Source organism: Cnephaeus nilssonii (assembly GCF_951640355.1).
Source record: "Cnephaeus nilssonii genome assembly, chromosome: 12".
NCBI classification, from domain to species: Eukaryota; Metazoa; Chordata; class Mammalia; order Chiroptera; family Vespertilionidae; genus Cnephaeus; species Cnephaeus nilssonii.
This window is the reverse complement of record NC_137083.1, coordinates 8,735,287-8,750,010: the sequence shown is the minus strand read 5'-3', so window position 1 is coordinate 8,750,010 and position 14,724 is coordinate 8,735,287. Positions and strand designations below refer to the sequence as shown.

General features: G+C 40.4%; 1 protein-coding gene across 1 annotated transcript; it reads right to left on the bottom strand.

Moving 5' to 3' along the window:
- Positions 1 to 6,586: 6,586 nt before the first annotated feature.
- On the bottom strand, positions 6,587 to 13,848 carry FKBP14 (FKBP prolyl isomerase 14). The gene is made up of 4 exons (XM_079786075.1): positions 13,481 to 13,848; positions 11,383 to 11,534; positions 7,925 to 8,052; positions 6,587 to 7,450 (listed from the first exon to the last, which is right to left on the bottom strand). The coding sequence occupies exons 1-4, from the start codon at positions 13,675 to 13,677 to the stop codon at positions 7,292 to 7,294; spliced, it is 636 nt and encodes a 211-aa protein (XP_079642201.1). The 5' UTR covers positions 13,678 to 13,848; the 3' UTR covers positions 6,587 to 7,291.
- Positions 13,849 to 14,724: the final 876 nt, after the last annotated feature.

Here is a 14,724-nt window from a genome sequence, read left to right as displayed (position 1 = left end):
AAATATTATTGATGACAATGTTGCCTTGTCTTCTAACCAGTATTATTGTCTAAAGAACCCTATGCAATGATTTTGAGGAGCTTGAAGGACATGTGTAATTGAGAAATACCTTTAGTACATTGCTTATAGAGGTATTTTCCTCTTAGTAATTGGCTTGTCTTGTGTATAATCTTATGAGAAACAAAGAAAGGGGTTAACAGAAAAGCCATTAAAAGATAAGAAAGAAGAGTATTAGTCAAGATTAGTCAACCACCTGCCTTAATTCCATGACAACCGTGTTTAGGAGGGTAGTCTTCTGAATTGGTTACCATAGAAACAAACCTTTAGAATGCCCTGAAATCAATCTACAGAATTACTGCCCATATTGAGTATAGACAACATGGAGAGATTATAAATATTAAAATGTATTTTAAAATTATTTTTAGAATTCAAATGATCCATCAAGCCCTTTGGAGATTGCTAATTTAGACAACCATAAATTGTATTTTGGCAAAAGTTATAAAATCCTAATCATTATATTTAGGTGATGGGTTTTTAAATTCAATTATTCAAATGTGTCATTTCAGTGGTTCCCATTTCATTTCAAATAACAGTTAATCAGTGTTCTGAACCTAGTTTTTAAAAAAAATTTTTACGTATGCATCACCCTCACTGCTCTGCCTTTAGGAGCCATGGGTGGCTTCAGTCAACTGTACAGAAAATTTAAAAAGGAACTGCTGATTATTCATCTTGTGACTATCAAACAACAGGCCCGAGGACTCTGTGATGACCTTTGGGAATTTCTACCTAATTCTTTCTTACAGATATGTTTTCCTAGTTTACCTGTATGGAAACAGTCCACCTTATGCTATGTACAGTGTGTTTTTTTTAATATAGCTTTATTGATTTCAGAGAGGAAGGGAGAGATAGAAATATCCTACATAATAAAAGGCTAATATGCAAGTGACCGAATGGTGGAATGACCGGTCACTATGATGCGCGCTGACCACCAGGGTGCAGACACTCAATGCAGGAGCTGCCCCCTGGTGGTCAGTGAGCTCCCACAGGGGGAGTGCCACTCAGCCAGAAGCCAGGCTCATGGCTGGCAAGCACAGCGGCAGTGGTGGGAGCCTCTCCCACTTCCGTGGCAGCACTAAGGATGTCCAACTGACTGCTTAGGCCCACTAAGCCATCAGTCGGACATCCCCCCAGGGCTCCCGGACTGCTAGAGGGCACAGGCCAGGCTGAAGGACCCCCCACAAGTGCACAAATTTCGTGCACCAGGCCTCTAGTCAATACTAAGAGAGAATCATTGATCGGCTGCCTCCTACACACCCCACAGTGGGGATGGAGCCCAGAACATGGGTATGTGCTCTGACTAGAAATCAAACTGTGACTTCCTGGTTCATAAGTCCATGCTCAACCACTGAGCCATACAGCCGGGCACTATGTACAGGTTTAAAATAGGGCTTGTCTTTAATATTTTGTGACACCCGAGGATCATTTTTTTAAATATATTTTTTATTGATTTCAGAGAAGAAGGGAGAGGAGAGAGAGATAGAAACATAAATGATAAGAGAGAATCATTGATAGGCTGCCTCCTGCATGTCCCACACCGGGGATCAAGCCTGCAACCCAGGCATGTGTCCTGACCAAGAATGGAACCGTGACCTCCTGGTTCATAGGTTGACACTCAACCACTGAGCTATGCCAGCCAGGCCTGTGGATTGCTTTAATAGATGAAACCTTATCTAGAATTGACAAAGTTGAGCCTCTTACATCTGCAATTTTAATACCACTGCTCACTTGAGATAATATATGACTTTAAACAGAAGTTACTATTAGTTATTTTCCAATTCTTTTTTTTTTTAAATAATATGATCCTTTTCTAAAGAATAGTTTATTGATTTTTAGAGAGAGCCGAAGGGAGAGGGAGAGAGAAACATCTATGTGAGAGGGAGACATAGATCAGCTGCCTTCTGCACGTCCCCTACCAGGGATCAAGCCAGCAGCTCCTGGTGCAACAGTAGACATCCATCCGACCAACTGAGCCACACTGGCCCAGGCTATTTTTCAGTTCTTGAGAGAAGGAAACAAAAGTCTGTCTAAATTGCTCTAGGAATTAAATAAAGATGAACTTTCTATAAGTGATTAAACAATGATTCCACCTATTGATAGAGCGTGTGAAATTTCTGACTCCAGAGAAAGCCTAGAACTATGATGCTGTGGGGATTTGGTAATTAAAAGGGGATTTCATTGCAAGAGCCTTTTAAGTTCTTCCCGATTTTTCCACAAGTAAAGCGCTGTCTCTTATTTTAAGGCAAATCCCCTGTATTTGTACTACTCTTCATGGTTATTCTACACAAGTATAATTACCCATTTAATTACATTTAGCTAGAAATTTAAGAACAGCTTTTTAAAAATCTAGAATGTCGCAAACAGAATACCAGGGTGTGTGATCACAATAGAAAGATGTGGCTGAATGTCATAATATTCCCAGTTTCTAACCAGAGGTAAAAACAAAAACAAAAAACTAGATTTAGAGCTCTATTAACATAAAATGCACTCCACCATGTCTGCAACAAATGAATGAGAAAATGCTGTAAGAAATTGGAATTAAGCCCCAATGGGCCCCCGACCCTTTCTTCATTCTTTATATTAATGAAAACTGTCCCTCACTACCTCCATTTACATTGTGTGTGGGATTGTTTTTCCTGCAACCTTTCACCAAAGAGGACATTATCTTGAGCTGCCGCAGTGTGGGATTTTACCAGTGAGTTAATGACATGACTTGTAAATGCCCGGAAATCCCCAAGTGGCATATACTTCAGCTGTTACTAGAGACCAGGGGACAGCATTGCTTTACTCCAGATTTTTTTTTTTTTAGGAAAGCCTCAGTAAACATCTCATGTCGTTTGTCTTTAGGTCATAAAATAAAACTGACGTTCGTCTAGCTCACAGGCCTTCAGGTTGGCCTTGAAGATCCATGGCTGACCTGTCCTCACTGGAGGCATGGCATCCCAGAGGCGTCACCAGCAGCCCAGGGACACAACGAGCCTGCAGACAAACGAGCCCACAGACAGAGGGCTCGGGACCTCCCGGAACCTCCAAGTGCCCCTTCCCTGTTCCTCAGCTGCCACCTACGTTCTGTGTCAAAGCCAGCCACTCAGTCCCTTCGATAAACCTCAAACTCAAGGGGTGAAAAAGATGACTGTTGGTTTTATCTAGAGAACCACTAGGAAATTCAACATGAATTATAACTTCATGCTAAATTGAAAGACAGCCCTAGCCAGTTTGGCTCAGTGGATAGAGCGTCGGCCTGTGGACTGAAGGGTCCCAGGTTCGATTCCAGTCAAGGGCATGTACCTTGGTTGCGGGCACATCCCCAGTAGGGGGCGTGCAGGAGGCAGCTGATAGATGTTTCTAATTCTCTATCCCTCTCCCTTTCTCTCTGTAAAAAAATCAATAAAATATATTTTTTTAAAAATAAAAAATAAGTAAATTGAAAGAAAATTTCAGAGGGGAAATCATGTACTAGATAGAGAGAGCATTTCAATAACTGTCTTTAGTAGGAAACTTTAGGTGCGTGCCGTATATGGTTTGTACGTGGCATACAGTACACTACGTATACACACACAAATATGCACATGCATACACATATATATACCTCTGTATTTTAAAGATAAGTTTTATTTTTTCCGAAATCTCTTGACTGTATATTCTTCTAAAGAAGTGGGTGATAGGTAATTCTGAAAGAAAAAAAAATAACAGAATAATTTGGGGGAAGTCAAGGCTCTTTTCTCTCATCTAGTAGGGTTATTAATACAATGATACTTCACTTTTTAAAGAAAAAGGTGGAAAATGTATTTTTTCCATAACATTGCACCAAGTTCTCTTTTCTCCTTTTGTAGTTTCTAAACAACTCTGAGAAGTCACCCATACGCTCGATGCAGGGAGGAGAGAGCATGCTGATATTGAAGTAGCAGAACAGAGGTAAGCAATATCCTGTATCATGAATAAGATGAGAAATACAAATTCATTTCCACAAAGAAAGTTTCAAATAGCTCGTCTCCCATCTGATTCAGAAATCGTTTCCTTGTTATTTTTACAGCACCCCAGCACTTCATTTAATTACATACGGTAATTTATAGCACTAATTTACTCAGTAGGCATTAATCATCCTAACACCCACCCATGACACACAATAAAATCCCAAACCAAAACAACAGCGGTAGCCCTACCAGTTTGGCTCAGTGGCTAGAGCGTCAGCCTGTGGACCAAAGGCCCTGGGTTTGATTCCAGTCAAGGGCAGGTACCTTGGTTGCAGGCTCCTCCCTGGCCCGGGCCCTGGTCAGGGCGCGTGCAGGAGACAACCAATCAATGTGTTTCTCTCACATCTCGGTTTCTGTCTTTCCCTCTCTCTTCTACTCTCTCTAAAAGATCAATGGAAAAATACCCTCAGGTGAGGATTAACAACAACAAAAACAACAACCCACAAAACAATAGTGATAACTACCACCATTAAACAAACAAAAACCCCACATGCACTTTCTCCAGTACCCAACATTCACTATTAACTACTGCTTTCAATGCTCAAGGTTTAATGCCTATTTGTTTCAAAACAATCGAACCAAACCACAGCTTTCCTTACAACTATATCTAAACAGAGTTATCAGCCGAAGCCGGTTTGGCTCAGTGGATAGAGCATCAGCCTGCGGACTGAAGGGTCCCGGGTTCGATTCCGGTCAAGGGCATGTACCTTGGTTGCGGGCACATCCCCAGTCGGGGGTGTGCAGGAGGCAGCTAATCTATGTTTCTCTCTCATCGATGTTTCTGGCTCTCTATCTCTCTCCCTTCCTCTCTGTAAAAACTCAATAAAATATATTTTTTAAAAAAATAAAAAATAAACAGAGTTATCAGACACATTCCAAGTATCATTATACATCTCCCCAAACTACCCGTCCATCTTCCTTACTCGGTTTTTATATAAAACCTAGGAAGAACAGTTAAGAAAATCAATAAAACTACTGAAGAAATTGGTGAAGAATTTTTCAGAAAACCAATTATTTCCCAAATAATCTTTACTTTTGAAAAGAATACCATAACACAGTCGTACAAATTTAAATAGGACACAGCTAGCAGGATTAATGAGTCCAAGGATACACAAGTGAATTCACAGCTGGTGTCTGATTATTCCCACAAATGGAAAGGTGCAAAGAGGTAACTAAACCAAAGAAGGCAGTTAACTTAAAGACAACCTAACCTAGTGACATGTTTTCATTTCATACTTGTGTCTAGATGTTTATTTAGATGGGAATTGATACAAATTCACATGAGATGAAGGAATAAGCTGCCTGAATAGTCAGAATTCTTTTTACTTCTCTTGCTCTGCAGTAGACAGCGTCAGTAATGTTCCTACAAAGTAGCGTCATAAGGCTTTCTGTACGGTGACTTTGAACTCCTCCAGGTTGAGGAAAAGGGCAGTGAACTTAAAAAGTTTTCTAGCCATAGCTGATTTCGCCAGAGAAAGGTGTTAGTGAGGAAAACGTCAATACAGAATCAGTGAAAGTAGGCTATATCTGATATAACAGTTGTTCATAATTCTTTAAAGAAAAAAAGAAAAAATCTAGAGCTCAACAGGAATAAAAGGACTAAGATACACATGGGGAACCCCACACCACATAGGGTTTTTGAGGCAATTCATTGCTGACCACAAGATTTTTCAAAGAAACCAGAGCCATTTCTGGATCATGGGGAGAATTCTATGGCACCAGAAATAGCCAGTCAAGTATCTTCAAAGGATAAGGACCCACATTGAAGAGAAAATTAGGAAAGCAAACTGAAGAGAAAATTAGACCCAGTAAATGCAAAGAAAAATTTTCTTTTCAATATAGGTACCGGGCGGTAAAAAGATAATGAACTTGAGGACTGAAATCTGGTTCAGTAAGTTAGCTGTTGCCCACAGTCACAACAATCTCGTTGAATGACAATTTCCTCACCTATAAAATAGGTAAAATCCACCGGCTTTTTTCATGGACTTCAGATCAATGAGAGTTAAAGTCAGTGATACATTTGAGATCACTTTGTAAATGATAAGACTTTTTTTATTGATTTTTTTAGAGAGATAGGAAGGAAGAGAGTGAGACATTGATCAATGAGAAACATCAACGGGCTGCCTCCTGCATGCCCCCTACTGGGGATCAAGCCCACAACTCAAGCATGTACCCTGATGGGGAATCAAACCAGGGACCTCTTGGTGCATAGGATGACACCCAACCAACTGAGCCACACGGGCCAGGGCTAAAGACTATTCTTAGTAAATGGGGAATTGGACACTTTTTAAACTATTGAGGATAAAAGCCAATTGAAGAAAACATAATAAAATTATCAAACTTTTGACCTTATTCAATAGCAGCTACTGTGGGTCTGCCTTATTTCCTGATGGGGCAGAAATGGGAAAATTTTGATTGGTTAACTAATCATGATATATTGTTACTATAGTATAATACACTAGTTATAGACTATTAATTTAAAAACCAGGAAGGATAATTGGTTAGCCTTAAAAAAGTAAACACGAACTAAATACAACTTTCTACCTCATCTACAATGTTTTGACACATTTTATTAGGAAGAAACAAACATAAATAATTGGTTCTATTTATCATGACAAGTCAGTAGCAATCAGGAACCAAGCCTTATACTATAGCTTAAGTCCTGGGCAGAATGTTCAATGTATACACACTTATAAGTCATTAACTTTGTCAATCACTTCAGCATTGCACATCTTCTCAGTAAAGCAGTAACTGTTAACAAGTAAAGTTCAACAACCATCTTCCTGTTGCTTCAAGCAGAGAATCAAAGGCAGATAACACTTTCATTATAACATGAAAATAGTAAGCTTTGGGTTATTGCAAAAGGCTTTGCAAATGTCAGTATCTAACTTAGCGAAAATGGGGGGAAGCAGAAACAGAGGATGCTGATTTGTGATATACTTGCTCTTACGTTGGGCAAGGTCCCCATTGTAATATTTTAAAGTTACAAATAAGACTTTATAGGTGAAAGTAGAAAACAGTCCAGAATTCTCTTTATTCAAAGATAAAAATATTTTTTCTTCCCAGTAATTTACCAGAAAGAAATGGGCACTTAGAAACCCTAAGGGGTTCTTTAAATAATATTCAGAAAAAAAATATTAAAAAATTTAAAAAAACAAAGCAAGAATGGAATAAAACAATGTTAAAAAATAAGACTTTCTTTAAAAGATGGTTGCCCGCTCTTTAAAGATGGCTGCTATATAAAAGGGGCAGATGTATCTCTATAACTCGTCATGTTTATATGTAAATTCTCTGGCAGATATAAATCCATCCTTGTCTTCATCTTCTTTATCAAAAATATCCTCCACCAAAACATCGTGATGACTTTCATTCACCACCGCACCGTGCTTTTCAAACTCCTTCTTCAAATACACTTTAACCTACAAAATGATGGTCTCGTTAATACTTCTTACTTGTAAGATACCTGCATTGAGTCAGTCAATATCACAGACTGGACTGGTAGCTCATTTAATGATATACAACAACTGCTTTATGGCAACTATTTCTCGGGATATCTATGTTTCTTAAACAGTAACTCCAAAATGGGAATTGTCTTGACAAAATGGATCTTTCAAAAACTTAGGGCAAGACAAAATAGTCAACCTTATTTTATGCATTGGGGAGAGAGAGAAAAAAGCAAAAGATTAAATGGTGTTTTTAAAGTCTCAATATCTCTCTCTCCAAAACAATGATTTCCTATGAAAAAGTCCATTTTCAAAGCATAGGCACTTTAAGAAGTTTTATAAATAACATTTTACCCAAATTAAAAATAAATGTTCTTTAAAAACGTATTTCTAAAAAAAAGTGCGCTGAAAGAAGGGAAGAAAGAGATAGGAGGAGGAAGGAATGGTCACCTCATCTTTAGAGAGTTTCCAGTCGTCATTAAGATCCATTTCTTGGAATGATTCATGGGATCTTGGTCCATTTCGAATCTCCAGGAGGTCGATGTTAAATATCAGTGTGCTCTCTGGGGGTATTTTACCTAAATGAGGAGGGGGGGTTTAGTTATATTTAAAAGATCCCAAATTGTGATGATAGAAAACTTATGGTACTGGACGAAATATTCTTTTAATTGAATTAAATGAAGAGCCCTCCTAAGATTATCACATATAACGGAAATTACTTATAATCATATTTGACTCAAACAAATAGAATAAAGAAGAAATAATCCAAATTAATAGATCAAAAGCAGTCTGATTTTGGTTTGGCAGTTAGAAATTGTTTTACATACACACACATGCACACACACACATACCTAATGGCCTGGGGTATTAAAATTTCAAATGCAATTAAGGTATTACATATTATAAGTAAAAAATGACTTAAAGTGATTTAGATATTTCAGAGTTAATTATAGTACAAGTGATTTACTAACTTGAGTCAGAAAGTCCTGACCTAGAAATATATATCATACTGCCATTTCTGCCAATGGAGGTGGTTTATAACTGGGTGAGCTCTGGTGTCATACTATCTAGGTTTGCAGCTTACTTCTGCCTCTCTCTAAGCCTCAGTTTCCCAATCTGTAAAACACAAATGACAATAATGTCTACCTCCAGAGTCTATTGGGAAGATGAAGGAAGGTAAGTCCATGCAAAATACTTACCATTTTGCTTGATAAATAGTAAGCTTTCAATATATGTTACTAAGATATAACTCTCTTGCAGGCTTTAAAAACAATTCAAGCCTGGCCAGTGTGGCTCAGGGGTTGAGTGTCAACCCATGAACCAAGAGATCACAGGTTTAATTCCCGGTCAGGGCACATGGCTGGGTTGGGGGCTCAATCTCCCCAGTCCCTAGTTAGGGGCATGCAGGAGACAGCGTTCTCTCTCATCGATGTTTCTATCTCTCTATCCCTCTCCCTCCCTCTTTCTCTCCAAAATAAAAATGTAAAAAAACAATTCAGAAAGGATTAACAATTTCAGAAAGTTAGGCCGTTGCACATATATGGAAGAAATTTCAGGAGAGGGGAGAAATTAAAACACATTGCTGAGAAGGGAGATAAAAAAAATCTTTAAAAGCGAGAAGAGCATTGTTAAAGTCCCAGGGACCTTAAAAAAATTTTTTTCTGGGAAGTAGAGACAATTTTTCAACTGTTTCCTTATAACCATATTTAACATACGGGTCTAGGTAAACACTACAAATACTTCTAAGCCTCCCCACCCCACATATTTCCACGAAAGGGCATTTGTAAGTGCTGAAGGAACAAAACTCACGCAGCGTGCTGAAGCCTTACCGGTGCAGATCTAGACAGAGAAGGGGCATGCACTAGGTCGTCGGGGAAACAGGTGCCTTTCCGAAGGCGGCATGCAAACGAGGTGCTACAGGACTACAGGACTAGCGTTAACACATATTCGCAGAGTTAGTTTCATGGCGCTGGAAGGAAATGACTCCTCTTTAGATCTCTACTTGTTATAAAGTGAAATTGAGTTAAATGCAGGGTGGCGAAAGAGTAATGGACTAGTACTCTATGTATAAATATTAAAGGTGAGAAGATAAAGATACAGGAAGGTGAAAGACTAGACTACATTTGAACATCAGAGAAATACTTTCTAGATACTTGATTTTCTTCTCTTAAGAGGATTATTATTAAAATACGGAATTAGTTTGTTAGTACATCCCATTCTATGCATAAGATTTATACAGCAAGTGCAAGTCCCATTTTAGAAGATACAATTCTTCACATATGACCCCTACTTTCTTCCCGGGAAACTGGGACTAGGGTTCCCACTTTGTAAATGGTTTAGACCTAAGGATACTGCGAAGTCTATATTCCTATTACCTCCGAGTGGTTCTTCATTTTATTCTAATGACTACTTAAAATTTTTTTTCTTCATTATGTAGGTAATATGTGCCCATTGTAGAGGATTTGGAAGAGGTAGAACTAGAAATAAAAATAATTCCCAGCCCCATTGTTAACATTCTTATTTATTTCTTTGTGATTCATGCTGTATGTGTATAAACTTTTTTCTAATACTTACTATCATAGTATAATATATACTGTAGCTTTATTTTCTACTTTCACATATAATATTATATCATACACATTTTGGATGTAATTTTTTTAAGCTTTGAAATGCCATTTCTAAGTAACTGAGCCACATTTTATTGCACTAAACCCTTCTCATTATACGCTTAAGTTGGTTCCAATTTTTTTGCCACTAGAAACAACACAGGAATGGACATCGCTATTCACAAATCTTTCTTCTGATACCTGTTTATTCCCTTAGATTCGATTACAACAAAGGAATTATCGGCTACATGCACATCCTATGCTTGAAACACCCTCTGGCCTCCGTAAGCCGCCCTTTAGAAAGCCGCACAGGCTCCCACTCCAACCGAAGGTGCAGGTGCCTCCCTGGGGCGCTCGCACACTTGCTTCGGTTCCACTGAACTCATTTCATGTCACTCCACTCGTTTTCTAAGTTAAACCATTAAAAAATGTCTAAGTTTTGTTGTGGGAAACTTCAGTTGAGTATCACATACTGCCCGCATCTAAAATTGCATGTGATGCCTTAACAGCCTATCTTTTAAAGGTCCGACTCATCAACACACGTATGTTGAGTGAGCTATCCTTTCGCACTGTTAAAATAAATTGGTGAGTTTCCGTTGGGGAGGATGAAAAAGTTTTGGAGACAGACAGCGGTGATATTCGCACCACAGTGTGAACGTACTTAACCTTTTGCACTCGGATGTCGAGTGTGACTCGACACAGTTAGCATCGGTAGCAGCTTGTATGTCGAATGTTTCAAAAAATATCACACCATGAAAAATTATAGAGGTTAAAATTACTCTTTGAATGTATCAATAATTTGAAATATAAAAAGATCCAAATAAATAAGTTTGTATGAAAAGAAACTCCAGTTTTTTATTCTACTGCCGCGCTTTGTAAAATCTGGGGTATTTAAAAAATTAAATCCCGAGTAGAATAAAGGAATCGAGAAAAAAGCAAGCGAGTGCAAAGGGTTAATGCCACTGAATGGTACACTTAAAAATGGTGAAATGGTAAATATTATGTTATGGATTCTGTACCACACACCCATAGACAAAAGAAGCCATCAGATTGTGAACAATGTGAATAATACTAGAGCTGAAGGCTCCAGAGCCTTTTTTCATTGTTAGCTTAGTTGGCCATTAGATATTATGGCTTTAATCGGCCATTTCAAAGAATAATCAAGACATAATGATATTTCCCAAAGAAATACAAATTTTCTATTTACTGCTAGAGGGGAAAATACATAGTAGCTACACTGACTTCTGTCTCCTAATTTAGAAAGAACTCCAGTGCTACAGAGAAAGGTAGAATGATTATTACCTTTTCCTTCTTTCCCATAGCCCAGGGCAGGAGGAATGACGAGCTTTCTCTTCTCTCCCACACACATTCCCTTCAAGCCCTGGTCCCAACCTTTGAGAGCCTCCAGGATGCCCAGGGTAAACCAAATGGGCTGACCATTGTTATGTTTGTGGCTACAATAGGAAGAAAACACATTAGAACATTTTAGTAACCTTTTTATTGTTGTAGTACATTATTCCCACCCATAGTGATTAAATTTGGAAGTTAATGAAAACAGCCACACACACACACACACACATCAAATTTATGATATAATTCAATTCACTGCCCAAATTTCTTTTTTTTTTTTGCCCCAAATTTCTTGATGTAAATTTCACACTGTTGACTTAGCTAGAGAAGTGCAGATGGCATAACAATAAAAACAATAAACAACTATTATTTTAAAAATTTGTTACTGTTTTGTTTAGTTTTGTGTTTTTTTTTTGGTTTGTTTTTTTTTTTTTTTTGAGAGAAAGAGAGACAGAGAAATTTGTTGTTCCACTTATTTATGAATTCATTGGTTGGTTGTTGTATGTGCCCTGACTGGGGATCTATGTAACCCTCAGCCTCGGTGTATCAGGAAGATGCTCTAACCAACTAAGCTACCTGGCCATGGCTTAAAACAATCAACAACTATTTGAGCATTTACCATATACCAGGTATTACCCTAAATACTTTTCTTCTTTTAATTCTAACAATGATCATATGGGGTAAGTACCATTTTCCCCTGCAAGTGTATCTTGTAGGTGAGGAAACTGCGGTTAAGTGCGCCAGTATTTGACTTAACTACAAAGTTCAAGGTCTTAATCACAAAGGGATGCTGTCCCAGGAAGGCTACTAGGAGAAGAGGGAGAGAAATAGTTAAAAGTGGGTGAGTTTGGGGAGGAGGAGGAGGGCTAGGGAGAATGTACCCTCAACAGAAGCTGTTATTGATTCTTGGGCCCCACACACGTGTGCATACCCACACAGACACCGAGAGTCAGGAGCATAGCATCTTCTCACACGCCTACAAACTCTCCTTATACAGCCTGCTGACAGCTCTGCAGCTGGAAAAGGCTGCTCTCCCACCTATCCCACCCTCTATCCCCTCTCAAACCAGGGCCCACCTCTCTCCGCAGGGGTTACTGTGGGGCGGTGCAGGAAAGCCTGGAGGAATGACCCCTCGAGGACCGAGGAAGAAGAGAATGGTCAGGATATACTGGCTGTGAGCTAAAGGAAGGCCAGCCCCAGAAAACCCAGCTGTGGAGCTACGGGGGGGGGGGGGGGGGGGGGGGGGTGTGGCTGGAGGGCTGAGGAGAGTCTGAATCCCAGGGAGCTCCCTTTGGCACCATAAGGAAAGGGTTCTTCTGTGCAAGTGTATCTAGTAGGTGAGAAGGGAAGTCACCCTGCTAGGTTTCATTAAGTCTAGATAAAGGCTATGACTTCCTCTTTTCCTCCATTTCTCCCACGATCAAAGGAACGTTTGTTCCAATTGTAGAAAATCTGGGAAGGATAGGGAAAAAAAGGGAAAAAGAATCTATCACCCAACAGACTGCAGTTTGGGCACATTTCGTGTCACGGCAAAGGGATGTGAGCCTTTATTTATTTACCACATAGGCCATGGTTCTAGAAAGGGCAAACACGCTTTATAAACGGGCCCATGTATGGTACTTCTTCGCCATTCTCAAGGTAGGCAGTTCCTGACTGTTTACACGGAGGCTGCAGACAAGAGTGCCCTCGGCAGTTACCAGGCTTCAGTGGCAAACTGCTAAAAAGTGGCCCAGGACTCTCACCGTCGTCCACCTAGGTTTTTGGTTCTGAGACAGGGAAGACCCTAGGTCTAATTTTTATAGTCATAAAAATTATTTTCTAATACTAAGGGGTCCTTCTTTCTCTTGACAACATGTTCCCCATAAGACCTGCAAAGATCTCCTTACCTAAGATCGGCTTTAACCCGTTTCCTTTCCCCAAAGGAGGAAATGAGATAGTTCAGTTTTTTTAAAAATACGGTAAAACTTGGCCCACGCTAGCTGTCCGGCCCAGGGGCTGGGACCGGTGGGCGGGTTCTTCGTTGCTTTGCCTGCGGGGTAGAATCACTTACGTGGAGTGAAATAAAGAGCCATCCTTTTCCAAGTAGCCCTCGTAGTGGACCAGCATCAAGTCCCCCCCTTTGGTCTTGCGATGGCAGATGAACGGCCTCTGGAGCACCTCGATCTTCACTTCGGGCTCGGGGATCAGCGCCCCGCTCAGAGCCGTGACCAGCAGCGTCAGGACCGAGTTCCACAGGAAAAGCCTCATGTCGCTGGAGCAGGAAAGAAAGTCCTACAGACACAGAGGAAGGACCCCGGACCTCATAGAGTTAAGGGTGTAGTTGATGGCTGAAGGACGACGGCCTCCGGCAAGTTCATGACTCTCCCTTCCTAGCGACGTGGCACGTTTACCACCGGCAACTTTCCCACGCCCGGCGAACTTGCCTCTAAAGGGTTAAACCCAAACCCCGAGCCAGAGTGGTTCTGACTACGTGGGCGTCTGAGGATGCCGGCCTCCCATTGGCTGGCAGTGCTGTCCCTCAGGCGCCTCCCAGCCAATGACGTTGCAAGAAGGTAATTGACCGCCCTCTGGAGCCGGAGTCGCCCGGAGTGGGGGCGAACCACCAGGAGTGGTCCTAGAGCCCGGCGGATTAAGGGATTCCACAACTTGGAATTTTGGAAGAGGGGTGGGGCGCCGAGCTAACCCGGAAACTCCCCCCCCCCCCCAAGCGGATTTGCACGTGTAAAGTACCCCGACTGAGTGAGGTGGGAAGATTCCTGGGGACTTGTGAAAACTGGAGAAGTTTCCGGAAATACTCATTTATTCTCGCCGTAGGTGAGAAGCCCCCCAAATTTCACAATCCAAGACTCCTGCTGTTGCTTACTAGGTAACTGATGGTATAAACGATGAAGACTTACACCTTGCTGTAGGGTTCCCAAAGCGCGTTCCGTGCGTGATCTTGACTACACAGCCAGCAGGCAGGGTCTTTTATCCCATATAAAATACGTATAGTTAAGCTAGGAGAGATTAAGAGTCCTGTTCAAGGTTATTCAGCGCCAAAGCAGTTGAGCTCCGCCTTCAAATCAGGTCTGGTGCATTCTACAACGCCGTATAACATTATGGCTACTAATAATTTATCACTCAGATGTTCCTACTCCAGAGGATCAATAACAGCTCCTATTGAGGATAAGCACGTCACACTTCCGCTTAGAGAAGAAATGGTAATCCTACGAGTTACATAGGTTCATCTCAGCTTAAAATGTTTTAGTTTTACATTTTCCACCTAATTTCAAAAGCAGTACATGTTCATTATAC